Source organism: Cupressus sempervirens, chromosome 8, assembly GCF_028749045.1.
Source record: "Cupressus sempervirens isolate cs-2001-9-10 chromosome 8, ASM2874904v1, whole genome shotgun sequence".
NCBI lineage: Eukaryota > Viridiplantae > Streptophyta > Pinopsida > Cupressales > Cupressaceae > Cupressus > Cupressus sempervirens.
This window is the reverse complement of record NC_143125.1, coordinates 32,122,419-32,150,033: the sequence shown is the minus strand read 5'-3', so window position 1 is coordinate 32,150,033 and position 27,615 is coordinate 32,122,419. Positions and strand designations below refer to the sequence as shown.

General features: G+C 37.9%; 1 protein-coding gene across 2 annotated transcripts in view; it reads right to left on the bottom strand.

The window, feature by feature from the left end:
• LOC149541441 (octanoyltransferase) overlaps nucleotides 1–27,615 on the bottom strand; it is an 86,807-nt gene that overhangs the window by 46,651 nt on the left and 12,541 nt on the right. For both annotated transcript variants that reach the window (XM_089796699.1, XM_089796700.1), the window contains exon 5: nucleotides 20,504–20,544. In XM_089796699.1, coding sequence (XP_089652825.1) covers nucleotides 20,504–20,544 — 41 coding nt within the window. The remainder of the gene's footprint in view (nucleotides 1–20,503; nucleotides 20,545–27,615) is intronic.

Here is a 27,615-nt window from a genome sequence, read left to right as displayed (position 1 = left end):
CGACCATGAGCTCTTGGCTTAAGCAATGATTCAAGATGTCACTTTCGTAACCAATCAACATAGCAGTTTTTTCTCCACAACGAGAGGAACCTCAAGAGATCATGTAGTAGAGATGATAAACCTACTAGGTGGGAAGCACATTGAGCATTTGCCCATGGCGAAGGACAAGATAGAAGAGTTGGTCACCGTGCCAATACTGCATGAGGCAGATGAGACCCTGGCAGTGGGTAAGGTTGTGCACTTGGTTGAGGCAAGGATGCAGTTGGAGGAAGATGAGCTAGAGGCATCTTTGGCAGACTTGGTTACCAGTGTTCGTCGAATGGTGGTTGTCGCAGAGGCTCGGGCCACAAGGGGTGTGATTGCGGACTTACAGCGTCTTCTTACCTTTGTAAGATAGGGTTGTCCCGCAGCTTTTGCAAAACATTTTGAGCAACGGTTGTGGCCTGTTGAGAAGGGTTGTGGCCTGTTGAGGAGACCTTGGAGATGTTGCATACATGGGTTGTCCCCACACCAACGGTAGAGGGTGAGGTACATGCTCTTATCCACCAGATAGAGCAGGCTTTTCGTGAGGGGTACTACACGTTGAGACAGAGTATGTCTAAGTTGGACATGAGGCTACATTGGTGGATACACGGAGAGCTCAGGAGGAGTTAACCACCAGGTTGGAGGCAGTGGATGAGACTTAGCTCAGTGTACCGAGGAGATGGAGGCCAAGAAGGAAGCACACGTAGCTATTGAGGGAAGACTAGCCAGAGAGACAGCTTTGTTTGAGAAGCAATTGGCAGTAGTTGGTACTGCGAGGAAAACTTTAGAGACTAGCCTAGTCCAAGTCAGGAAGGAGGTTAATGAGAAGGAAAAAAAGCTTAGGGGGGCTACAGTGATGGTGAAGTCCACCTTGGAACTTCAAACGGTTGCTTAGCACAAGTTGGAGGTGAGGAATGCACAGGTTTATGAGCTACGTGCTCAATTGGGACATTCCATGGTGCAGCCTACCTCTTCTACTACGGATCCAAATGTTTACCCTCGTGAGGTAACAATAACTTATTGCATACAAACATAAAAGCAAGGTATTCAACACAAAATATAGAGAGAGAACTTAATAGCATTTTATTTATGCATTGGTCACCATATGCAGTAGTATCTTTGCATATCCATACTCGTATCCTTCTCTATGAAGACAGTTCATACATATAATGCCTGAGGGGATGCGAGGCGTACTGGCACAGCCGTGTAACTCCCTCAATTATACAATAAAAACCACTTTTCCCAGGTCTTAATTAACAACTAACATACTCATAGAAATAATGCTATTACTCCAATTTCATATGAAGACAGTTATATCAGTCATGTTCATGTGAAAGACTTACCGTTAAAATCAGTTAGACAAAATTACTTAACTAAGAACTTAAAACACCATCAATGAATTTACCATAGAAATTAAAATCCACATACCGTGAAATTTGAACCAAGAAATCATTGTAGGGATGCTTCTGCAACCACCTAGGTTAGTTCACAAATGCCACTAACAAAATCATATAACGACGACCATTCAATACCACTATATCAAAATCAAATGACGAATTACTATTAAATACCACTATATAAAATTAGGGCTTCACAAACCACTTTATTAATTAGGGCATCGATTACGATTGGATCATTTAGAGCTTTAGATACCATTGTATCACTTAGAGCTTCAATTACCGCTGGATCATTTAGGGCATCAAACACCACTGAATCAGTTAAGGCTTCAGATACCACTGTATCGTTTCTTTCCTTCCGATTGCTTAACTGTGGCATTATCATAAGATAGAAGATATGCTCATGTTTAATTTTCATATAAATGAAAAGCAATCCATAAATCTATCTCTCGCATCTAAGTGTAAAATAACTGTAACAATGATATAACTCAATTAATCTTACCTTCTTGCATATACATCATAAAAGTAAAATTCCTGTTACCGACAAACAATTGAATGTATAACTTATCTTTGTCTGTTGTACGTCCGACAACTTGGGGAAAGGTGAAACATTGTTAGGGTTTAACCACCCAACCTCGAATCTTATCTTATTCCCCACACAATCTCCAATGAGAAAGGCCCTCCCTACCCGGAATTGGACTTGGAACATTTGTCATCTACTGAGCCAACTGGTATCTACCACACCACTAGACTTGACAACAGGAGTTACAATAACAAGATCATGCATAAGCTATTAAATGATATTATTCTGGATTTAATGTATCATATCTGACTTTTATTTTCTAAGTCATTGCAAACTCCATCTCGCCTCTTCACCCTTTCCATGGCTATACAACCGGTGAATCCTAAGTATTCGGATCTCGAAGCAATCAACTCTATCTATTGATTTCCAACAAATTCATGAATAACATATATGTTCTAGCTTATCACAATTTATGATTTGAAAAAGATATTCTTAAGGATTGCAGAATTTATTGCTTAAATAATTAACTTAATCATATTTGAGTTCTCTTCTGCGTCCTTGCAAATTCATTCCACCTCTTCACCATTTCATGGCTTCTTTGCCGGTGAATTCCTCGGTTTCTATAAGATTATGAGCAGTTACACCTCTTCACCATTTTATGGCATCTTTGTCGGTGAATTACTAGGTGTTAGAGAATCTATGAGTATTCTGATCTTTGCTTCAGAATTTATGATAGCATGGTTATTGATGTTGATTCATACAATCATTTAAGTTTCTACAGCTACGATTCGAATTCATATACGATGTTTAATCACAAGGGAAGATCTTCAATGAATTCTATATGATGCAGGGGTCCAACAGCAAGGATATTATAAATTAATCTCAGTGTAACAATGCATGGCCGGCTATGGTCAAATATTCTAATTCAGAAAAAAGAAGTTATGAGCATGAAACATATTTTGTTTTATTCTCAATCCTAATGTTATGTACTGACTACAATCAATCATTATACTCCATGAAGGAAGAACTATGAATTACGATTGCTCATATTGTATTTCATTCAACCCTAGAAATGAGTAGCCAACTACAATCGAGCTTATACTTAAAAAGAGAAGAAAATTATGACATGCAATTTCATATAAACGTGACCTATGAATGGGCTTGGATGTGACTTGTCCCATCCCTGGGCCGGAACATCTGTTGGCTAATTGCTCACCTGCTGGTTGAACTTGATGCAATATTCAATCACCGACAGAGTAAGGGAGAACAAGGTGGTTTGATGGAGCGATTAGGAAGAACGTTTTGGCTGAGAATGATTCAAAATCGGCTTGCAAAGGGGAATGCAGCAGATAATGAAAAGGAGAGACATCGAATGGTTTGGTTCACGGCTCCTTTTAAAAGCTAGTCGTGACTCCTTAGCTACTATCAGTTCCAAGAAGTCCATTCGAATTCCAATTATTAATTCAATTTAACATGTCAAATGTTAATCGATTAAAATCAAGAATATTAAAATGGAAAAAATAGAGTTGGAAGATTATAATTCAAATATTATAATAATATATATTTGTATACGTTCATACAAATATATATAAATGGGGTGACATCATTAAATTATGCTATTATAATTTATTGGTGCCATTTCATTTTTATTTTTATATGTACGTAAGTATTTATTATAATAATATGATGAAGATTATTTAAAAATCTTTTGAGGTATGTTTTATATTTTAAATTAGATTATTTTATGTTTCTCAAATTATTTAATTAAATAGCTCATGCAGGTCCCACAGATGTATCATATTTTCAAGTCATTAGGTCCTCAATCCATTTGCCCAGTGATGGTGATGCTCCTGCCTAATTCTTTTCTGACAATGCTTCCACCCCTTCGACGTGCTTCCTACAAGGAAATTCTCTGTAATTAAATTATATTATCATAATAAATTATTTAATCATAAATAATCATAACAGTTAACCATCTTCTCAATTCCATGAATTCGTGATAAATGATCAACTAACTTGTTATCTTCACTTGAAATTATAACGACTAACCAACTTACTATTTCGCAAGATTATAGCAAATTAAACTGCCAACTGACTTCATGTAAACCTCAATGGCTATATTTTAAATTAGGTCAAAAATTGGGATGTAACATATACCAACTATTTAACTACCCAAGTTTCCCAACAATAGTTGGTGTTGTGTTGATGCAAGACAAGCACCCAATTGCTTATGAGAGCAAAAAACTTAAGAGACCAAAGAGAGTTTCTAGTATTTATGATAAGGAGATGTTGGCCATTATGCATGCCTTGGCCAAATTCAAACAATATCTTGTGGGCAACAAATTTTGTATTATAACTGATCACAATAGTTTAAGACATTTCCTAGGACAATGAGACTTGAACAATCATTAGCAAAAGTGGGTTAGTAAACTGCAGGTATATGACTTTGACATCACTTATGTCAAAGGGATGCAAAATGTAGCTGTTGATGTTTTTCATGTCGCCCACATCTGAGCTAGATTGTAGAGTTTATTTGACCCTAAGATGAGATGAATAGGGTAATGAGGTCCTTTCATGATAAGGCAACAACAAGAGATCCGGATTATTTCAAAACATATAGGCAGGTTCATGAACCCTTTACTTGGAAAGGGTTCAAGCTAGATGTACTTAGGTATGTCAAAGAATGCCCTATATGTCAATAGAATGAACAAGAGCACAAATACCCAATGGGACTACTTCAGCCACTTCCAATTCCTAATAGGAAGTGGGAATGTTTATCCATGGATTTCATCATGGGCTTGCCAAAATCCTAAGGGAGAGATTGCATATATGTAGTTGTTGATCTGCCCACTTTCCCAATTGCCACTACATACACAGCTACACATGTAGCAAATTTATTCTATCAAGTGGTATTCAGGCTTTATGGGTTGCCTTAGACAACTATTAGTGGTAGAGATGGTCGGTTCATGAGCCATCTTTGGCATGAGTTATTCAAATTTTGTGGGACCGAGATTACTCCAAGCACTAGCTACCACCAGCTGACAAATGGGCAAACAGAGATAGTGACCAAATGGGCGGAGGGATACCTCAGGAACTATATTGCAAGGCAAAAAAAGGCTTGGGTGAAGTGGACTTACCTTTGTAAGTATTATTATAATATCACTCACTACATGTCCATTCGGACGACAATGTTAATGGCTTCAAATGGGTATGAGGGACCCAGATTTCTTGATCCACTACTCAGTGAGTGTAGAGTGCTTAGCACAAGTGATTTACTGCAGGAGATCCAAGACACCGTAAAGGCTCTTAAGAGAATATTGCTAAGGCACAAATTTAGCAAAAGCAGTACGTAGATAATAAGGCACTAAGCATTCATTTGAAATGGGAGACATGGTATATCTAATGATACGATGCTATCATCGGTCCAGACTTGGGAAGAGTGGAGCAGAGAAGCTCAAGCCACACTACTATGGTCCTTTCAAGTTTATCAAGCGAGGTAAGGTGGCTTAAGAGCTTGAGTTACCTGCAGACAACAAGTTGCAAAATGTTTTTCATGTATCTCACCTCAAGAAGGCATTCGGACATCTTGTAGTACCTTCTACAGTTCTACCACCCTTAGATTCTCACTCTCAAGCATTTATTGCTTGAATCTGCAAATTCTAAGCCGTTTTCTATCTTAGGCAACTCCAAACACATTTTGCCTGGGTATTCTTGACCAATCTGTGGTCATTTTCTTGTGCAAACATATTCTTTTGCAATCATCTCTATACTCATCGTGTCCACAACCCACAAAGACCATTTCCCCTACATTTTGTAGCTTCTTTCATGTGTTTTTTAAGTCGTGTCTGGGCTTGCATTTCTCAAACATGACCTTTCTCATGCAACACATCACATTTCCCAATGGCCTACATTTTTTCTTGATCTTTCTCTGCAAATCTCATTTTTTAGCAATGCCATTTTTAAAATGCAATGCCTATGCTCACTTTGTTTAGTTGAATTTTTTAAACAATGACTTTTCATAGCCGCCTAAGGATTATTCCAATCTTCAACTACTTCTGCAACTAGGGCATTTGGTTATTCACAATTCATTTTGTAGTAATCCACCATTGTTTCAAATATTTGTAATGTTTTTTGGTTTTTTTCAAAAACAGTTAGGGTCTTTCAAAATTCTCATATTCTTTGTCATTTTGAAAACCTAGTTGTACATTCTTGGTGGGTTTTTCGAGATCTTAGTTGGGTCGTCGTTAGAATTTTTTGCATACCTCAATTTTTGTGCTAGTGGATTTAAATGTTGCCCTCAAATTCTTTTTGGCTTTTTGCAAGGATTTTTGGGTTTTTGGATTTATCTAGGTTAGTTAAAAAAATTCTCAAAATCAATACCAGTCGTACTTCATTTTTCTAAAGTTTGATCTTGCATTTGCCTTTGTTTTTGCATTGGGATTCGTGTTTCTAAACCCGTGCTATTGCTTCTACTTTATTTCTCATTTTTTGCGCATTGGGAAACATGCAAGATGGCACCATTGACCAACTTAATGTTGGAATTCAATCAGAGATCTTCATGGCACACAAAGAAAAAAGATTATGCCTTTTACGCCATTGTCGCTAAAATAACTACAGACCATTTGTAATCTTGTGTTTGGTATATAGATTGTGGTGCTCCTCAGCATTTCACTCACAAGCATGATTGGTTAACAAATTTTTCTCCCAATATTAATTCAGTTATTTTTGGAGAAGATGAAGAGTATACTATTGTCGACAAGGGAAACGTATAGATATAGTCTGGTGGGAGGAATCTCATTTTCCTCAATGTATACTACGTTCCTTGCATGGAACTTAACCTACTCTCAATCATTCAAACCACGTGGCATTCTCTTCAGCTTGATGTGATATTCAGTTGATACAAGAGCTCAATTGTTGATAGTGTGACACATGCTATAGTTGTTGTTGGTATTAAGGATCAAGGTCTATATAGACTTGTGGATATTGGTGATTCTCTTGAGCATGCTTTCGTACCAAAATCAGCTTCTATCAACAATCTTTGCCATCAACGATATGGTCAGCTGAACATTCATTATCTTTCTCAACTTGTTTGGGATGATTTGGTACTTGACCTACTTGAAATTCAAACTCGGAATCAGCAAATTTATGGAGCTTGTCAAGCTAGAAAGTAGCACAGAAGGCCGTTCAAGGATGGTGCCTCATGGTGAGCCTCTAAGGTACTACAGTTGGTCCATGTTGATGTATGTAGTCCAATGAATACTCCTTTTGTTGTTGGGTGCAGGTATTTCTTACTTCTTGTTGATGATTTTAGTAAACATGTGGGTGTACTTTCTTAAACAAAAATCAAAGGTGTTTAATGTATTTCAGAAATTCCAGTCCTTAGTAGAAAAAGAGTCTAGTTGTTCTATCATATCTCTTGGTCTAATAATGGGGGGGAGTTTTCCTCTACTACTTTCTCCACTTTATGTGATACACATGGCATAAAACGTCAATTAACCACACCATACACCCCTCAACAAAACAGCGTTGTAGAGTGTCGGAATCGCAGCATTACAAAAATGGCCAAGTCTATGATGGAACACATAAATGTTCCTAAGAAATATTGGGCAGAACAAGTGTTTACTGTGGTCTATCTCCTTAATAGGGCTCCAACACATGTTATTAAGGGAAAGTCTCCTAAGGAAGCCTGTACTAGTTGCAAACTAGGATCAGCCATCTGAATGTTTTTTGGCTCTTTAGCATACGTTTGGAATCCAAATCCTCAATGCTCCAAGTTAGATTCTAAGAGTTAGAAGCTCATGTTTACAAGTTACAATGACAAGCATAAGGCTTGCCAACTAATTGATGCAGACACTGCTCATCTTATCTTCAATTGTGATGTTGTCTTTGATGAAGAATGGGGAGCATTTCTCTCTTCATTGTCTAAGCAAAATTTTGAGGATCAGCCTTTGAAGACTTCTGATTTGGGTGTTTGTCTTTCGTTAGGTCCACCTAATGGAAGGGAGGTTGCAAAATCTAAATTTGATGATGCACTACCTAATTTTCCTCCAGATGATGCTAAAATTCCACCTCCAGTTCTTCCAGCTCCATCTATTTTGCCTCCTAATGTTAGCACATCTATTCTCCAGCCTAAATGGTGGGCTAAGACTATCAGTGGTCTTCATCTTGATGAGCTCATTGGGGCTAGATCTTGTAGAAATAAGGGCAAGCAGTCTAATACAGTTAAACTATGCTCTCATGGCCAACCTTCATAGCATTTATGAGCCTCAAACATTTAAAGAGGCCAAAGGGATTCCAAGAATGAGAACAAGCTATGGATGAGGAACACTAAAGTCTTCGAAAGAATCACACCTAGATTCTCTCTGATCTTTTCCTCCATGGAAGAAACCCATTAGCTGCAAATGGGTCTATACGGTCAAGATCATGCAGATGGTACATTAGATAAATACAAGGCTAGATTAGTTGCTCAAGGATTCACATAGCAGGACGGCACTAATTATGAGGAGTCTTTAGCTTCTACTGCCAAGATGAGTACAATTCGTCTTCTTCCTGTCATTAAAACTCAGTTTAAAGGGAAAGTCCATCAAAAGGATGTTAAGAGTGCCTTTCTCAGTGGTGAGTTGCAGGAAGAAGTCCACATGACACAACCTCCTAGTTTCAAGGATAGCAGCAAAGAATACCAAGAATGTAGAATCCAGAAAGTAGTCCATGGACTCAAACAAGCCCCCCGAGCATTTTACATCAAAATTGATTGGTAATTGGTGGCCCGTAGTTTTCAGTGTTGCCCTTCTCACAGTAGTTTGTCTATGAAACACTCTGGTGATGATATTCTCTATCTTGTTGTCTATGTGTATGACTTGATCATTACTCGCAGTTTAACACATTTGATTGCAAAATCAAGCAAGATCTATGCAAGGATTTTGATATGACAGATTTGGGGCTTCTTCATTATTGTTTAGGTGTTGAGGTTAAGCAAACTAATGGTAGCATCTTTATTTCTCAATCTAAGTATGCAAGGAACTTGCTTGATAGGTTTTGTATGCAAGATTATAAACTTGCTTTGACACCTATGGAGAAAGGATTGAAGTTGTCAACCAAGTCTAATTCTCCTCCTGTTGATGAAACCACTTACAGGCTATAGGCAACTTGTAAGCAATCTCATCTCCCTCACTGTTAATAGACTTGATCTTAGTTTTGCAGTGTGCTACATTTCATAGTTCATGACAACCACCAAGGCTTATCATTGGGTCGCAATGAAGCATGTGTTGCATTATGTGAAGGGCACCTCTAATAATGGCCTTCTTTACACTAGGAACCATGATTCCATACTCGGTGGGTTCATAGATTCAGATTGGGCAGGTTCAGTTGATGAAGACATCAACTTTTGGATATGTGTTCAGTTTGGAATCTACTGTCATCACTTGGACTAGCAAGAAGCGACATGCAAACTCAATCTCCTCCACGGAAGCAAAGTATCGCAAAGCTGTTAAGGCCGCTTGTGAGGCAGTTTGGCTTCATCACATGCTTGCAGATATGCATTTGTCTCAAGTAGGCATGACTCCCTTGCTCTCTGATAATCAGGGAATGCTCAAACTTGCCAAGAACCCAGTCTTCCATGAGAATTAAACATGCGGATATTCATTGTCATTACATTCAATAGTTGGTTGAAGACGGGACTATTCACTTGTACTATGTTCCAACAGTGGATCAGATTGCAGACATTATCACAAAGCCTCTTGGTCCAAATAAGTTTGTTCTATTAAGGGACAGCTTGGTGTTGTGGATAGATTAACCATTAATGTCATGTCCCCTTTCTAGTGACATGATTCCTACAGTAGAGTTGCCTATCATTGACTCTCGTAGGCAAACGATTTTGGAGAGAGAGTCATCCTGTTGCCAGATGATTGCATATTGCTCTCGGAGAGTTATAATTGAGCCTGCATCCAGTAAGTGGGGCCTACATGTTCTAATTTTGAATTGAGATTGCACTTTTAATTTTATAAAGTTATTTATTTAATTTTATAAAGTTATTTAATAATAAAGTGCATTATAATAAGATTTTATAAAAGATGTTTCTAGAAGCTCCTAGTGACTTCTTAAAAAAGTGAATAAATAGAGGACGGGAGGCACCCATTAGGACAGGCGATTTTGTGGATTCAACTTCTATTCTTGTTGGAGCAATTTGTAGTCATATGGTTTGCAAATTCTCAAATTATCTTTGGGAACGAAAACTCCCATTGATAGCAATTTTGAGGGTGTGAAATATCACCCGAATTATTGCAAACTGGATGTGATACTACAGTCACTTCATCAGGGCAGAAATCTGGGCCTAAGGCCAATTTGGAGGATCACGACATTGGAGACTGTTAGCAGTGAAGGATTGTTTTGAAGAAGGAGAACCAGAGCTTGAGGAAATCCCTCATACTGATCTAAAGCAACAGAGGCACCTTTAAACATTTCTTGCTCAAGCACCTGTAAGCATCGATTAACCTTGAAGATTTGGGGCGCATCATTTCTGAAGGCAGGTCGAAAGTATTAAGAGTAATTGGAGGTTGGGAAGCGGCTCAGAATATTTATTTTCCACCACAGAGAAATTCGTATGGACTATTCATGGACTGCAAAAATCCGAAATTATCATTGAAGGAGGGCTGGAAGCATATTCTAATACCTTCGTAGCTGATCCATATTGCATGCGACTTAGCGCATTATCCATATTGCCACCAGGCGGACTCAGTTTGGACGCTGTTTGAAAGGGTGCGAATTATATTATAAATCGCATAAGTCTAGCAAATATTGGTAGGCGGAGCAGATTCAATCCAGACTCATCGGCACTAATTGCAGAATTGGTAGTAACTCAGTCCAGGTCAGTTTCGCCTCAATACATAGTGCAACCTTGCACAGGCCCGTATGGCAGTTTATGATTAATTCTGCGGCATCAGCATTATTTCCAGATTGTGGAGGGCAGATTAAGGAAAAGACCTGAATCAGTCACCATTCAGACAATTTCATGCATACAACAAACAATGGAGGTGGCAATTCCAGGTTCTTGATGTTGCTTTAGTTGTATATGTACAGACTCTGTTATTCATTTATCTTCAATTGGATTGAATATGGGAAGGATTTGTTATTTCCATTAGAATTTGTAACAGATCTGTCCTTAAATTAAATTTCCCTGAATATTGTTGGTGCTACTATTATCCATTGCATTTGTTACAGCCTTCTCATTTGGTGAATTGTTTGAAACATTACATTCTTGCTCATTTAACGGTTGCATGCCAAGTATTTGACGAATTTCCACAGTTCAGTATTGATCTTTTAGAGGCCCTTATAGTAGAGGGTCATCTCAATTAAGGGAGTGTATAAGAATATTATTATATTATTTCTTTAATGGTCAATTATGTATTATATTTAATTAGTTGTTGATAAGATTGTCTTTATGATCTTCTTAAGTTTCTTATTAGATACATTCTATTTTGTACATTTGTAATTCTTTATAATGATCTCCTCGATCATTTGTTATTACATCAAATATTTTACCAATTACTTTGCGTAATAACAATAGCTTTCATTAACAAAGGCCACCAACCCAGATTACAAAATGTGAGCACCAACTCCAGTCGGCTGAGGCACCAAGCCCAGTTTGAGAGCACCAACTCAAGACAACGCTCAATAACAAATTTCAGAACACACACTGCACCTCAATCACCAAGCACAACACCCCTTTCATATCTTCTCACTCAACTCCTTGACTTTATTTTCTCAAAGGGTTGTTCATCTTCATAAAAAGCTTTGTCTCTGTAGTAGATCACTTTGTCCCAGAATAATATACCAGACACAATATATTAAAACCTCACACCTTGGAGATATCTCACACAAATCATTAGAGAGCACAGATCAAATAGAAAAGAACTAAATTTCTTCACAGTTTAGAAACTTCCCTCGATAACAGATTATCAATAAATAGCAGGCATATGTGATCTGTGTATTATATAGTATGGTATACAAACTTGTAGCTGTATCAAAAAATTATGCCCATTCATATTTTCCAATGCTATGTTCAACTATGATCAAAATGTTCTGCTCTGTTTTTAAGAGAATTGCACTCTTAGCTGAAACACACGATGCATCATGCACTCTCCTCCATCAATGGCAAACCATAAAATGTTCTTATTCCCAGCGAAAATGGAAAGCACTGCAGACCATTTCTACACACTGTCCTCATATTTTTACTGTCCAAACCAGTGTAACACACGGACGCCTCCCCCCCACCCTCTGCAAACCCCTGTGAACCCATGTAGGAGACGTCCCCCCACCACCCCCATCACATCACCTTTGCACCACCAAGAAGCAGCTAAGACATGGGGACGTTCAAACTTCCTTCGGATGTACCAGGGTGCCCAAGTGCCCCTCGAGCGCCCCAGGGACATCCAGATAATTTGATTTTTAATAGTAATCGGTAATTCAATATTCAATATTGTTAAATATAGTGTACTGTATTCTCAATTATGCATTGCGTGTGTCACTATGTTGCAATTTTGCTATGTTGAAATATTCGGTATTATTAGTTCTTATACTATTATACATCATTTCATAACTAACAATTGAAGTACTATATGCATAGTATATTATAGCAACCCATCCCCCACCTCCAAATTGAAGCCCCTTTTCTACATCCAAACATCCGGCGTCCTGACATGTCTCAATGCCCATGTTACACTGGTCCAAACATTTCCACAGCCCTGATGAATAGTAAACGCAGCATTACCTGCAAACAAAGCAACTCCTCCCTGTTGATAATTAGACGCATCACTCTCTTATTTCAAAACAACCCTATATCTCTTGATCTGTTCAGAAAACTAATAAAAATTCATATCCAGCTGCAATATTTATTGATTCTAATCACACCTCAGCAATTAATACTCGGTTTGAATATATATTTCAAATCTCTCATGCTCGTCTTTCTTCAGCGGACCACGTTTCTTCATACTCTATATATGTCAATTCAAAAATCAGAAAAATAGTCAACACACATACCAAAATCTCCCATGCATCCATATTTGATCAAAATAACATGTGTATAGTAAAATAAGGATCTGAAGCTGAACGCTGCCTCACAAAGCACCCATAATACCCTTGAAGGAGACATGTGATGCTATATGTCCAAAACTACGGTTTTTAGTAACTAATTTCCACTGCCCAGTCCTTATGTGGAAAACATTATATAATCTCCAGCCAGGAATTATTGCCACCACTCCTCACACATTCTTTCTATAGCGATTTTACTACCCAGCTAAGAATAGTAATGAATGTACCATCCATTTATGAAGCCGTTTACAATTCTGAACTCATCCATGCCTTGAACTCATAAATAAATTAGCAAGCACGCTCCTTACAATCGCAGCCCATATATTTTCATTACAAATAAATATATGGCCTGAGACTTTAATCTATAGGATTTTTGTTTGCATACTTCTTATCTTATTGAATAAGAATAATATCCTTATCCTGCCTAGATTATGAGTTGACCTTTTGACAATGAAGTAAACTGACTTGGGAAACAAGTTGTAATGTTCCCTTTTTAGCATTCATAGCATGATGTTGTCGTTAGCCTATTTCCCCACGGTCCCGTAGGCTAACCAAGACATTAAAGGGACTTAGAGGCCATTTGGCCTAGATAGTTTCAGTTGCAGGTCTTTCTGAGGGGTTTAGAGGCAACTTTGGGCATACTTACTATTTATAGTAAGTCATCTTGGATATGGTCGGACATCCAGTGGCAGCGGTATGTCGATGGTAATTGTTTAAAATCGGCAAGAAGACTTGTTTATCATTGATAAGATTTGTTATGCATTGATAAAGCTATTTTATAAAGTTAAATTTAAATATTTAACTTTATTAATGCATAGACTATAGTTTGTGGAAAATATTTAAATTAAAAGTGTCTCATTTATTTTATAACACATTGGAGACATAAGTTACATAAAAGGAGTGATGTTTTATCCCACGTTGAGAAAACGAAGGATTGAGCTCTTGTGAGAACACTATAAAAGAAAGGGAAGAGCTTCTCTTTAGTATGCTTGGAAATATCAAAAAAAATTGAAAAATTTTTTGAAGATTATGTCTCAATAGTTTGAAAGACGAAATCCCTTCAAGCTGAAAATCTTGACGCCATTGAAAGATATGGTCTTGAGATTCAACATTGTAGCAATCCGAAAAAGCAGATATGAAAAAGCAGTTCGAAAAAGCGGAACCGAAAAAGCAGGCTGAAAAAGCAGTCCGAAAAAGTAGTTCAAAAAAGCAAATCGGAAATGCAAAGCAGAAGGGGCAGCATTGAAGAAAATTATTATAGCCATCTACAAACAAGTTCCTTTATTAGTATTGTTTTTTAGGGTGTTATAAGTTTCAGTTGTAAGTGTGCATTATACCAGCATTATCATTTTGTAATCCATGTAAATGCCAAAAGTCTTGGCCATATTTCATGAGCATTGTGCTAGAAATTTCATTGCAAATTAAGAAGATAATAGTTGCTGGTGTCATTTAAGCAATTCAGTATCATTATTTATCAGCTAGTTAGTTTGCACACCAACTGTTTGTAAAAATGTCAGTTCGCTGTAGGTGTTCATTTCTCATGCTTAGATCATATATATGCACTGAATATTGTCAAAATTAGTAGCACACTCATGTTAGGTCATTGTTAAGTCCATTTGGAGTCTTCTAGCACAAGATTCTCATTGATGCAAATTTAAGAAGAGTCATTTAAAGCTAGCTGAAATACTATATCAGTCATACGTCCCTTGCATGTGAATTGTTTGATGAAATTCCTTGAGCTTTCATCAACATTTTTTGAGAGTAGATTTGAGGAGGGCCATTACAGTGGTATCAGAGCTTGCTTGCAAAGTGTTTGACGAAATGTCAAACAACCGAAGTATAAAGATTTTTGGCGTTTGAAGAAATTATAACTTGTTGGGGTTATTACAGTGTTATCAGAGCTATAAGTCCTGCCATCCTGTGGAGGTCTTATAGGGAATTTGGAAAAGCCGGATAGAAGGGAAAAGTGTTTGACGAAATGTCAAAACACTAAAATCAGAGCGGTTTCCTGCCATCCTGTGGAAGTCTTATTGGGAATTTGGATTAGCCAGATAGAGAGAAAAAATGTTTGACAAAATGAATGCCAGTCCAGATCAGGGAAAGGAAAGATTCTTACAGTTATTAGACACCTTAGCACAGGGATAGCGATCAGCACAGCAGAGAGCACAGGAACAGAGTCAGAGATTGGAGCTTATGATGCAGATGTTGGCTCGTCAAATGGGGTTGAATGCTAACGTAGGTGGAGGAAATAATCAGAATGGTAATAATCAGAATGGTAACAATCAGAATGGGAATAATCAGGATGGGATACATAATGGAGGTGAACAAGTTGGGAACAATTTCGGTCATGCACCCCAGCAAGCTAGGACAGTGAGTTCGAGGCCCATGATTCCCACATTTCCTCCTAGAGCTCCAGAGCAGCCCGTACCAGAGCCCCAGATCACTGATATACAGGACCAGCTGAGGAGAGATTGGAAAGCCGAAGGTCCAGATTTTACTGCTGCAATTACCTTTAGGGAATATATAGATGTGCGGATGAAGCATATGCCACGTGGACATGACAGGAACCAGAGCTATGAGCTACGGAAGAAAGTAGGGAAACTTCAGTTATCATATTATGATGGCTCGGGGAAGTCTACAGCAAGAGCTTGGGTTCAAAGGCTTGACATATACTTTCAAATGAACCCTGTGCCTGAGGAAGAAGCTATTAAGTATGCAACAATTCACCTAGATGGGTTAGCACACGAGTGGTGGCATCATGGTATGGTTACTATGGGTCATGCACACATTACCTCATATGTGGAGTTTAAGGAGAGGCTGATTGAACATTTTGACAGGCCTAAGGATCGTACCTTCCCTATGACAGGCAAAAACTTGTATGAGGAGTTTAATAGACATGTTGATTCGATATAGGGAGACATTAGCACATCTTCAGGTAATGGTTTATCTGTATCATCTTCACAGGTAGAAGGGGTTACAGACGTTGTGCAGGTTGAGCCAGAAGGTGATATCACAGGGACACCGGATTGTGCGATTGAGACAGATAGTGATTCCAGTACAGTTGGGCTGGACGAAGTTATAGCAGTTGAGGATATTGTCATTTTTGAGGATAGTACAGTTGATCAAAAAGTGAGCATTCAGGACTTTGCAGAAAATGAATATCAAGCACAGTTGGATGCTTCTTCACATGAGATAGAGGCTAGTAGCTCTTTACTTGGTTTGGCAAGCCAACTGAAGACAAGGGACAAGAATATTGTCACGGTGTTATCTCATCATGAGAGGATACATGGATTGATTGAGAATCACATTTGGATGATTCAACTGCAGGAGAGATAAAAAGGAGTCACAACAGGTTCTTCTTGTGACGACTTACAACAGATCAAGGAAGGCATGGAGGCAATGAAGTTAAGTTACATACACCTACTTTCAGATCGCTATCATATCCTTAATCTTGCAAGGATCTATTTAGATGCAGTGAAGAAGGAGGAGAAAGAGGTTGACCGGTTTTTTCATGAGCTGGAGGATACTTGGAATTCCTTGGTGTGTACTCAATTGGCTCTCCAAGATTCTGAGAGACACGTGGACGAGCTTTGTCTTGAGGTGAGTTCAGTTCGGGAGTTAGCGCATATACCAGGGACTCAGTTTTCTTTTACAGTCGGGTCACATGTTGATGATGATATGAGTATGTCTAGCATTCACACTCCAGATTCAAAGATTGTAGACAGGTGCGTGAAGTCAGTTGGTATTGTTCACATTACTCAGGTGAGAAGTTTACTTGAATTGCCAGCTGGTTTTCGTTCATGGATTAGATGTTGGGATCCTTATCTTAGTACTTGGGATCGTTTTGACCAGAGATATCTATCATTCCTTGGTAGTAGTATCTGTTGCACCATCATGGACTTGATTAGTAGTTTGCCAGGTGTAGTTCTCATCCATGCCAGCAGCTTGTTTGATGCTGGAATTAGTTTTTACACACCTATGTTGGGCATTGTTCATATATCCAGTCGACCATTCTTGTTGGAATGGGTTGATGATCTCTCAGATATGACAGAGTTTACAGAAGAGTCCCAGGATCTGAGTATTACAGATGATAGCTATTCTGAGGTTACTCCTTTGGACAGTGTACCAGGGATAGAGTATATGAGTTCGACTAGTCAGCACAATCATGTGTCTAGTCAGCTGAGAGTTGGCGAGCGAGACATTTCTATCGCTTGCGAGCATTTCGATGTTGCTCGTCAGTTGTTAGCAGTTTATGGATGGGGTTCTCCTACTAGTGATGAGCAAGGAGGCAGTTATCTTTCCTTGACAGAGATCCACTCTTTATGGGAGGCTATCCGGATTCTGAAACATAATTATATGCAGTTGGCAGCCGACAGAGATTATCTTATGGAGTGGGGCAGTACAGCATATGATGCATTATTGGTCAAGGAAGATGAGGTGAGCGAGCTTACTCAGCAGCTCGAGGTGACTTCTGAGTTTCTTGAGAGCACACAGTTGGCTTTCGAGGAGTCACAATTTCATTTAGCTAAGGTGACCATGGAGTTAGAACGACTTCAATCTTTACCAGATTTTGTACAATCACAGACCGTGGTGTCTGGTGATCCGAGGATGTCCATGATCGAGGCTGATAGAGGTAGTGGAGATGAGGATATATCTGTCCACGACACTAGTATTGGCATATTTGTTTCGTTTCCACTGGAGGTAGGTTCAACTGAGTTGGGCACTGCAACTGAGCATTGTGATATGTTTGACTTGGCGGGCACAGAGACTGGTGATGTTGTTGTTGATTCTGCACTCTTGGCTATATCATCCTCTGACTTAGCTGATGATCAGTCACAGTTGGTTGTATCATGTCTGCAGGATGAGTCTTTGACTAGGATTGGTTCTTTTTACCGGCATTATACTGTAGGATATGTTCATCGGTTTGCTTTTGATCCATGTATTGAGGAGTTGATGGCAGACAAGTTTGGTCTGGGCTCTCGTTTTTGCTATCTACCGTGTAATGACTATTCACCATCAGTAGTGCATGGGTGTTATGGTTATGAGACAGTGACCGGTGATCTGCAGAGTTGTGATAATTGCAGTAGGTGTGCAGTGTGTGGATTCTCTGTATTTGGTGCAGTTTCATGCGGGAGTATTCATCGTTGTTGCAGAATTGTACTGTACATTCCACATAGGCTAGTGGGATGTGTTGATGGTATTTACTATGTTGGCAGTTTGGGTTATCTACTCTACTTGGGTTTTGATATTTCGAGAGCTTGTTTCTCATGGGTTCCTGACTTTGGAGTTTGGGTGAGTTGTATTCGCCAATTTGATTATGGATTCCTCTTGGTTAATTTTCAGAAGTTGTTGCAGGAGCTTATGTTGACTGACAGCAGTATAGTTCATGACTACATTTGGGATCCAGGTGGATTGATTGGGTTGTTGTTCGACCATTGCTTGGGGACAAGCAATTTTGGGAAGGGCGGACTGTAATGTCCCCTTTTTAGCATTCATAGCATGATGTTGTCGTTAGCCTATTTCCCCACGGTCCCGTAGGCTAACCAGGACATTAAAGGAGCTTAGAGGCCATTTGGCCTAGATAGTTTCAGTTGCAGGTCTTTCTGAGGGGTTTTGAGGCAACTTTGGGCATACTTACTATTTATAATAAGTCATCCTGGATATGGTCAGACATCCAGTGGCAGCGGTATGTCGATGGTAATTGTTTAAAATCGGCAAGAAGACTTGTTTATCATTAATAAGATTTTTTATGTATTGATAAAGCTATTTTATAAAGTTAAATTTAAATATTTAACTTTATTAATGCATAGACTATAGTTTGTGAGAAATATTTAAATTAAAAGAGTCCCCTTTATTTTATAACACATTGGAGACATAAGTTACATAAAGGGAGTGATGTTTTATCCCACATTGAGAAAACGAAGGATTGAGCTCTTGTGAGAACACTATAAAAGAAAGGGAAGAGCTTCTCTTTAGTATGCTTGGAAATATCAAAAAAAATTGGGAAATTTTTTGAAGATTATGTCTCAATAGTTTGAAGGACGAAATCCCTTCAAGCTGGAAATCTTGACGCCATTGAAAGATATGGTCTTGAGATTCAACATTGTAGCAGTCCGAAAAAGCAGATACGAAAAAGCAGTCCGAAAAAGCGGAACTGAAAAAGCAGTCTGAAAAAGTAGTGCGAAAAAGCAAATCGGAAATGCAAAGTAGAAGGGGCAGCATTGAAGAAAATTATTACAGCCATCTACAAACAGGTTCCTTTATTAGTATTGTTTTTTAGGGTGTTATAAGTTTCAGTTGTAAGTGTGCATTATACCAGCATTATCATTTTGTAATCCATGTAAATGCCAAAAGTCTTGGCCATATTTCATGAGCATTGTGTTAGAAATTTCATTGCAAATTAAGAAGATAATAGTTGCTGGTGTCATTTAAGCAATTCGGTATCATTATTTATCAGCTAGTTAGTTTGCACACTGACTGTTTGTAAAAATGTCAGTTCGCTGTAGGTGTTCATTTCTCATGCTTAGATCATATATATGCACTAAATATTGTCAAAATTAGTAGCACACTCATGTTAGGTCATTGTTTAGTCCATTTGGAATCTTCGAGCACAAGATTCTCGTTGATGCAAATTTAAGAAGAGTCATTTAAAGCTAGCTGAAATACTATATCAGTCATACGTCCCTTGCATGTGAATTGTTTGATGAAATTCCTTGAGCTTTCATCAGCATTTTTTGAGGGCAGATTTGAGGAGAGTTATTACACAAGTGGACAAGTACGCAGCTGAGGTGGACAGCTGGGCAGCTCAGGCACGTCAAACCAATTCTCTGAGATTTATACAACCTTGATCATTAGCCTTCAACGTAAATGACAACATAATCAACACTGTCTTTGGCATGGATGTCTCAAGGTACCCACTCCCCCTGCAAGTGGCAGTGAGGGAGTGGCATGGCCACATTTGGTTCCCATCCTCAAAACAGAACCTTTATTTCAGGAGGGGGCAAGGGTTGAGGGGTAGCACACGTCCCTGCATAAGAATGGTTGACAAGCGCTAACTGATGACAAAATATGCGGCTGTTCTGTAGATACACAAAAAATCACCAGGTATTCAAATTGTTGAACACTTTAACTTGGAAACTGCATCTTTACAGAGCTTTGTCTAGGCAGATATTTATAATTCATGTAAAACAATCACAGGTGTCAATCCTTCATGGCCTGCAAAACAGTAAGTTGGAGACTGGAAATGGGAAATCATATTCAGTGAAAATACTTATTACATATTCAAGACACTGGCAACTTTTCATTTCAAACAACATTTTCCAAGCCTTATTCTGGATGTCTTTTAGAATCATGTACCATAAGACAATACATACCAAACCTGTATGATTTTGGGTGATAGTAATTCTTTGTTAACACATTGTCTGTCTTACTTCAAGACTTGGATGAGCCTTACAAAGATGATATAAAAGCATACCTTCTGCTCAACTGATGACCTGAGATGCATCCAGAATATATCTGCACAAAAGCATGAACCAAGGTATCAGCCTTGAGCATTAGAATTCCAACAATCAAAATTATAATCCTCCAACTAAAACAATCACTAAAAAATAGTAAGAATCCAAACAAAGAGATTGTGTGGATTTTACACATTAACATCAACATGTTATTCAAGATTTTCCTTACAAATTGGAGAAGCTTTTATGTTTCACCAGCACTAAACTATCAATTAAATGGCAATCATCCTACATATGTTTTAGTCTTTTCGATCCAAAATTAAAGAACATTTGCAATTCAAAAGAAGCGTAGCTTGGAGAATACTTCAAATAATCCCCAATAACTTATAGGTCTTGCAGGTCAGACAGGATGCATGAATTATTCGCTAGGGAAGTTATTGCTTATTTTTTTGTTAAAACTCACCAGTAATTTGTGAGTTCAAGATTTAAAAAAATTGGCTTCCGTTAAAATGAAACAGTCCATCCAAAAAAATGCCATTTTCACTATTCTGAATCATCAACTGTTTTCAACAATTTTTCAAGCATTCAAAGAATTCACCATGAAGGTTCGGTGCCTCCCAAACCCACTAAATGCTCTGCAGAGCATTGCCTCTCCAAATCCCAAACTGCAGCTCTGGTGTTAAAAAGGAAAAAAATAAAACTTGTTTTGAGCAACATGCTTTTCAAGGATAAAAATCATAAAATATTAACAGGTTAGGTAATTTATTTTCATGACAATGCGATGTGAATTGAACTCATTTTTTTTAATTTGTAAATGAATAAAAGGCTACTTATGAAAATTGTAAATTCAATTTCATGCATGGATTTTTATCCAACTTCATGCATGGTTTTTAAGAATATTTTATAAATTTATGTGTTTTTTAATGTTGGGAGCTTTTGCAAACTCTGAGTTTTTTAACTACTGCTTGTATTACAACTATATGCTATATTTTTAATAAAATGATGTTGAAAACATACAAACACTAAATACAATACATCTCATCATTGCAGCACATGATAATAAAAACCACATTTGACTGATCATCATGATGAATCAAGAAAGCGCCTGGAAATGTTGTTTTCTCATCAATACAATCTTTCCAGAAGCTCTTTTCCTTGTCATATTAAGGGCTATGAATTGTTAAATTCTTAAGTTAATATGAGAAACAAATAGGCCACAACCTTATTTCAAATGCTATGCTCAAGATTGCCCAAAATTCGCAAAAAAGGAAATAAAACAGAAACAACAAGAAAAACGAAGATTGTATCTCTCTAGCAAACATTCCTGAACCTATAATGGCCAAAGATAAACCAAAATGGGTAAAAGCAGTCAGCCAAGGCTTCCAGGCTTTGCAGATCTTCTGTTTCTTGGTTGTGAGAAGTAACAGGAGACTTCAAAATGTCCCCCCAGTTTTAATGTATTTCTGGCCTCTGAAAATGGAACTATATCCCTAAATTATGATTTCGACAAGATAGACCTGAATACAGAATCACAAATATAGACCTGATTCAGCTGACTCAATGACTGTGTTGGAACCTAATCACTAAACAAGAGTGGTTTCTATTCAACAAGCAAAGTGCAAATACGACCACCACCACTTTGTTGGTGTTGACAAGTGTTGGTAAACAGATTTGTCACTGTGAAATTATCTTTGAACTTGACCCTGTTTGACCTGTGAACAGTGACAATTGGGCCAATAGTTGAAGAGACTACAAATGATCACTATCAACCTGCAATCTTCCTCTGCGTTTGAAAGGGGCAGCTCCCTCGTATGATGTGGATATTTGGGATTTTTGTGTACTTTTAACCTGAAAGCACGAAATGAGAGAACTAAAAGTAAATAGGAATATGAACTCCAATAGCAGACAGACGACTCATGACTAAGATCCATAGAAGACAACGATATACAAAGGGTTTTGAGAATACAAATGTGATAATGGTGAAAGCAATATAAAAAATCCCAACATACGAAGTGATAAGCTGTATGAATACATCCAAATCAAGATAGCATGAAACAAATGTGTTTCTTTGCACCAACTCAAACGATCCACATGAATGCATATATGAAATCACTAATTTAACCTACGATAAACAAGTGATCAAAATTTAGAAGAACAATTTGAACATACGAACAAATGTACTCTTCATTAACTTTTGAGAATATACAAACTCAAAAACCATCACACATCATATGAAACTGAAATTTATTCAAAGTTCCTCTGAGAATTTCTCCAGAGTCTAAACTTTGCTAAAAAGTGACTCCCCCCATTACATTGACAAAACTATGCATTTATAGGCTTTAGAAGGTAACTACCCAAACGCTACCCCTTTGGCTTCATAACTACCTAAAAGGTTAGAGTTTGAAAATTTGGAATGCATATTACAACCAACTATACCATTTTAAGTGAAAATCTTAATTTATGAATTACAACAAGTGACGCATGCCACTTTTACCAAATGAGAACTCAAAATATGCAATTTTAAAGATAAGCATGTGGTTGGTCTTGAAGGTAGCCTTCTGTCTTCATCTGCTTTCTCTTTGTTTGTCATCACTTCACTGCCTGAACAGTTAAAAGTGTCATGAGGTAGCCGTGCCACCAAGATGAGCTTGGCATCCTTTTTCTTCCTTTGAGACTATACCCTTATCTATATCAGCATAAATACTTTGTTGTTGCTCAAGCATGTTTGTGAAATATTTTACGTTGTGAACATCTTTACTCCTTTGTTCTTGCATCTGTAAATTTCTGAGGTCATGGAGCATCATGAGGTTGCATTTGACGGATATTTATAACTCTTTTGAAGCTCTGATTTCTTCCCACGAGTACCAATACTAAGAAATATGGTAGAGCTTGGATTTATACCTGTCATTTGTATTTTCTTAGGAATCTTCCACTGTGTCTAGTATAATCGGGAGCCAGATTAAGAAAACTATTGGAGTTTTGAGTGATCAAGCATGTGCAGCTTAATATCACCCATCAAATTTGAATGCTGACAACCTCCATTTGCAATCGATGCATGTATGAGGTGTTCCATGGCACAATTGTCTCATTGAGGCAATTTATAAAACATTCAACATGTCTCCATCGTAGTTACAAACTCCATGCATATCCTGAAAGAGATTACATCTTTTTGAGCATGTTGCACAATGCACATCCTCTGTATATGCTACTTAGGCATGGGTGCAAGGGTGGTGCTGGGAAAGATTATCAAGACAACCTTTCACGAGGTATTATGTCAAACAGTTGTCATGCTTAGTATGCCATTGCCATTAATTCTATACTTTACTCGTTGCTTAGCCTTCTATGTGCCATCGCTTATCGTATTCCACATTTCATAAACCTGCCAACATGAGTGCCTATGATAAATGAAACGCTTCACCATATGTGAGTAGAGGAGACGTGGAGGACAAGTCAATCATCTGTCAACACAAGCCAATCACACCTCAATCTGATCCCTTTTGCACTATGTCAAACAATGGTGTGCACTCAATTAGATGGTATCTCTATAATGCATTCGGTCAAATAATGTCTAGTGATGCCTCTGCATATACCTCCACATTTTGAGTGCATCATACCTGCAACTGCAACATTAATGTCCCTTGGTCCTTGCAAGGCAAACAATACGTTGGTGATTCCCATGATGATTCACATTTGGTACAAGCAAGATAGATGTGATTGAGATCACGGAATTGGGCTTTACATCAACCAATTTGTGTTCACATGAGATTTCTAAAATTTTCTCAATACCATTCCTCTCCATCTAAAGAAACGGGATTCATCTCAGGCATTCTGTCAAATACTTCATGTGTAGCATGCCTCGGGCTCTATCCTAATGGCTTTGAAGCATAGATAAGTATGGAGACATTCTGTCAAATGATTTGCAGACCTTGCAAAGGCTTTTATTCAGTAGGTGTGTGCATGTGGGCCTATATCCAACGTTCAACTGCAGTACCTGCAGCCCCAAATTTTGTGTGCTTCATATGTCATCTAGATTATATATCATGTTCACTATCAAATTCTCCTCATGACATTGATTCATAATGGACTCATGCCCATATTTTGAGTGAAGTTCTTTGTTTAATCGTTTCACCAAACAAAGCATAGGCATGCGATGATTAGATATCTACATTCTGCGAGTATATCCATGGATAATCTCACGGCTATTTAATGGCATTTGACAGTATCCTTGCAATGACAGTGTTCCATGAGATATATGTTTGAGGCATTTGTTAAATCGTCTGTGGCTTGCATATATAAATCTCATTCACAGTGTTGACATCGGCATTAATAATATTGACAACTTCCTCACCCCATCACAAATTGATAAAAGTTTTCAATCACCAGTACCTCAGCTGCTAGAGAAACTAAATTTGAAATAATGCACACACAAGCTGTCACCATTTACGAGCAGCCATGGGGAGAGAGAGGGAATGTAATTAGAAACATTTGACCATTAACTTCAATTTCCCAGCTCCAACTTCCTAACCTTAACCAAATCTCAACAAATTTCTAACCTTAACTTTTCCAAAACGTTGTGGTTTGGGGAGAGAGAGTGCATATAGGTTTGGGGAGAAAGAGGTAATGTGACCATAGAAGCGAAAGGCCGACCATTAACTTTCTAACCTTAACTTTTCCAAAACTTATGGGCTTAATTTTTGCCTTTTTGAATTTTAAATTTCCAAATAATTTCATAAACTTTGGAATAACATAACTTTTGACTCCCAACTCCAATTTGGAAAATTCAAAGTGTAGCACGGAGCTGACAACAAGCCGAAGTAATTGGAATCGTGAGACTAAAAATTGGGTAAAGCCCCTGCCTATTTTAAAGCTCGAAGTTGGATGTTCATTTGCCCATTTTGATTAATAATTTTGAAATTTGGGTGGGGTGAATACTAGGGAAACAAGAAGCAAAGTTCTAAAGTTTAAACCATTTCAATTTAAGATTTCATATATACCACCCTGGTAATGGACTGAAATGGGTTAATCCATCTTCACTGAGGGAGAGTCCAAAAAGAATGGATACCACAAGATTGGAGAGGGGACATCTTGGTATGAGTATGCAAAAACTTCTTTCAAGTACCAATGATGAAGTAGAAGCCAACGCAGCTCTTCCGGTTGTGAAGTTAGCAATAAAATGTCAATCTTCCGATTGCACCTCGCAGGGGACTCACAAATCACAAAAGCTATCATCAAAGCCTGAGCCAAGAATTGAAAACTTGACAAAATTGTGAGCATGGTTAGAAACCTTTTGGCCATGTTCATAAATTTCAAAATCTCATGTGTGAAAAGGGAGGGAAACATGGACATAGATAATTATTCTAATTTGGTGGTAGATTTATTGGAGGAAGAAAGGGTGCCATTCATTAACAACAACAGTGGCCAGTGTCGGGGGGTGGGAGATCCATCAGGAAAGTACGGAGACAAGGCCTGGAGCAGTAGAATGATGAGGCATTAATTCTCCGCCCCAGCTGTGAGGTTGTGCGCATGTGACAATTTGGGCAACAAAAGGACTTCATTTATTACCATCCTTATCTTCACTTCAAAGGCATTAATGCCACATTTTTCATCTCAACAGGCCTGAATTTAGAAAGCAGCGTATTTTTTGGCGGAGAAGAAGATGCAAGCAAACTTTTCTCTTCACTAGTGAAGCCAATGGTAGCATTTTGGGAAGAGTTTTAAAGGACAAGTTGAAGAATGTATTTAATTTGGGTGATGATGAATCCCTGAATAAATTGTCGATTTTCCTAGCCAAAGATTTCTTGCAAGGAGAGTAATGTCAGAAACTGAACAAATGTAGGCATCACCAACCTGTTCTTGTCATAGTGCCTGGAACTAGAAAGGCAGAGGCTCTATAGCTGATGAATAATACATTAGGGATGACTGGTGCAAGGAGTTGGAGTCCCTCGTGGAAGGCAAGACAAAAGGTGGGATTTGTGATTCCGAGAGGGGTTCAATGCATTTTAGCAAATTTCTCAGCCTACTTAATTGACAGTCAAATTAGCAAATATTGAAAAACAGAAACATGAAAATTCGTTATACCATGAATAGTTATGAAGGAATATTAAACCTTATTCATCCATAGCACAGACAGGAAATCAAATTTGTCAAGAATAAGAAATTTCAGAAAGAAAGCAGAATACAAGCTATTGTTACAACTTATGATATATATATTATTACCATCAAATGTACAAAAAAATTTATCACTAAATGATTTAAAATTTGCTCTCAATCCAGGTACATATTTGAAGTAGAGGTTCCCACTATAGAGGTTTTCTTTTCACAGGTTAGGGTACAGGTTTATATAGCTGCATCTATATCTATATCTATCTATATCTATAATCGTAATCTATATCACTGTATAGATAGATAAATAAATAGATAATTTTGTCAAAATCTATAAATAATCATATAGATATGCAAAAGACAAAACTATAACAACCATAACACGATAAATAATTTTATCCACCCTAAAATGTCAAAAGACATGTATGCATATATGCCTTCGCACATCTCATTATTTTAAACCTTTGCAAGTCAAGCTGAGATGACAAGGCCCACACATCTGCTTATTTCAATCATCTGCAAAGTCAATCTGGGACAACGAGGAGGGGAGTAACCTGCACCAGGCTGAAATTGCTGTAGCATGTTAAACATAGTGCTGGGAAACTGCACTGTTCACCAAAGCAAACACTGCTAAACCACAAACAAAAGGAAGTTTGCAGTTCAAGCACAAAAATAAAAAATCATAGTAGATGAACCATTCAGCATTATTTTATGTTTTTTCTGCCCAACCAAACCCTGGGAAAACCCTAGGCCATCCTGGATCTGAACCTGAACCAGGACCATACTTTTTGCAACATGGTGAGGGAAATCAAATGAGCCTGGGTTTTTGCAAATGAACCTTGATCATAGCATTATTGGATTATGATATTGTATTTGTGTTCACTCATATTTGTGATGGCACAAATTCCCCGTTGTAAATCTTACAAGTGGAGATGGGATCATGATCAAATATGTAAAGCTCTAGAACACACATACACCTCATTGTTACAAGATTCAAGAAGAGTTGGCAGATTAACGGATTTCCGGATGA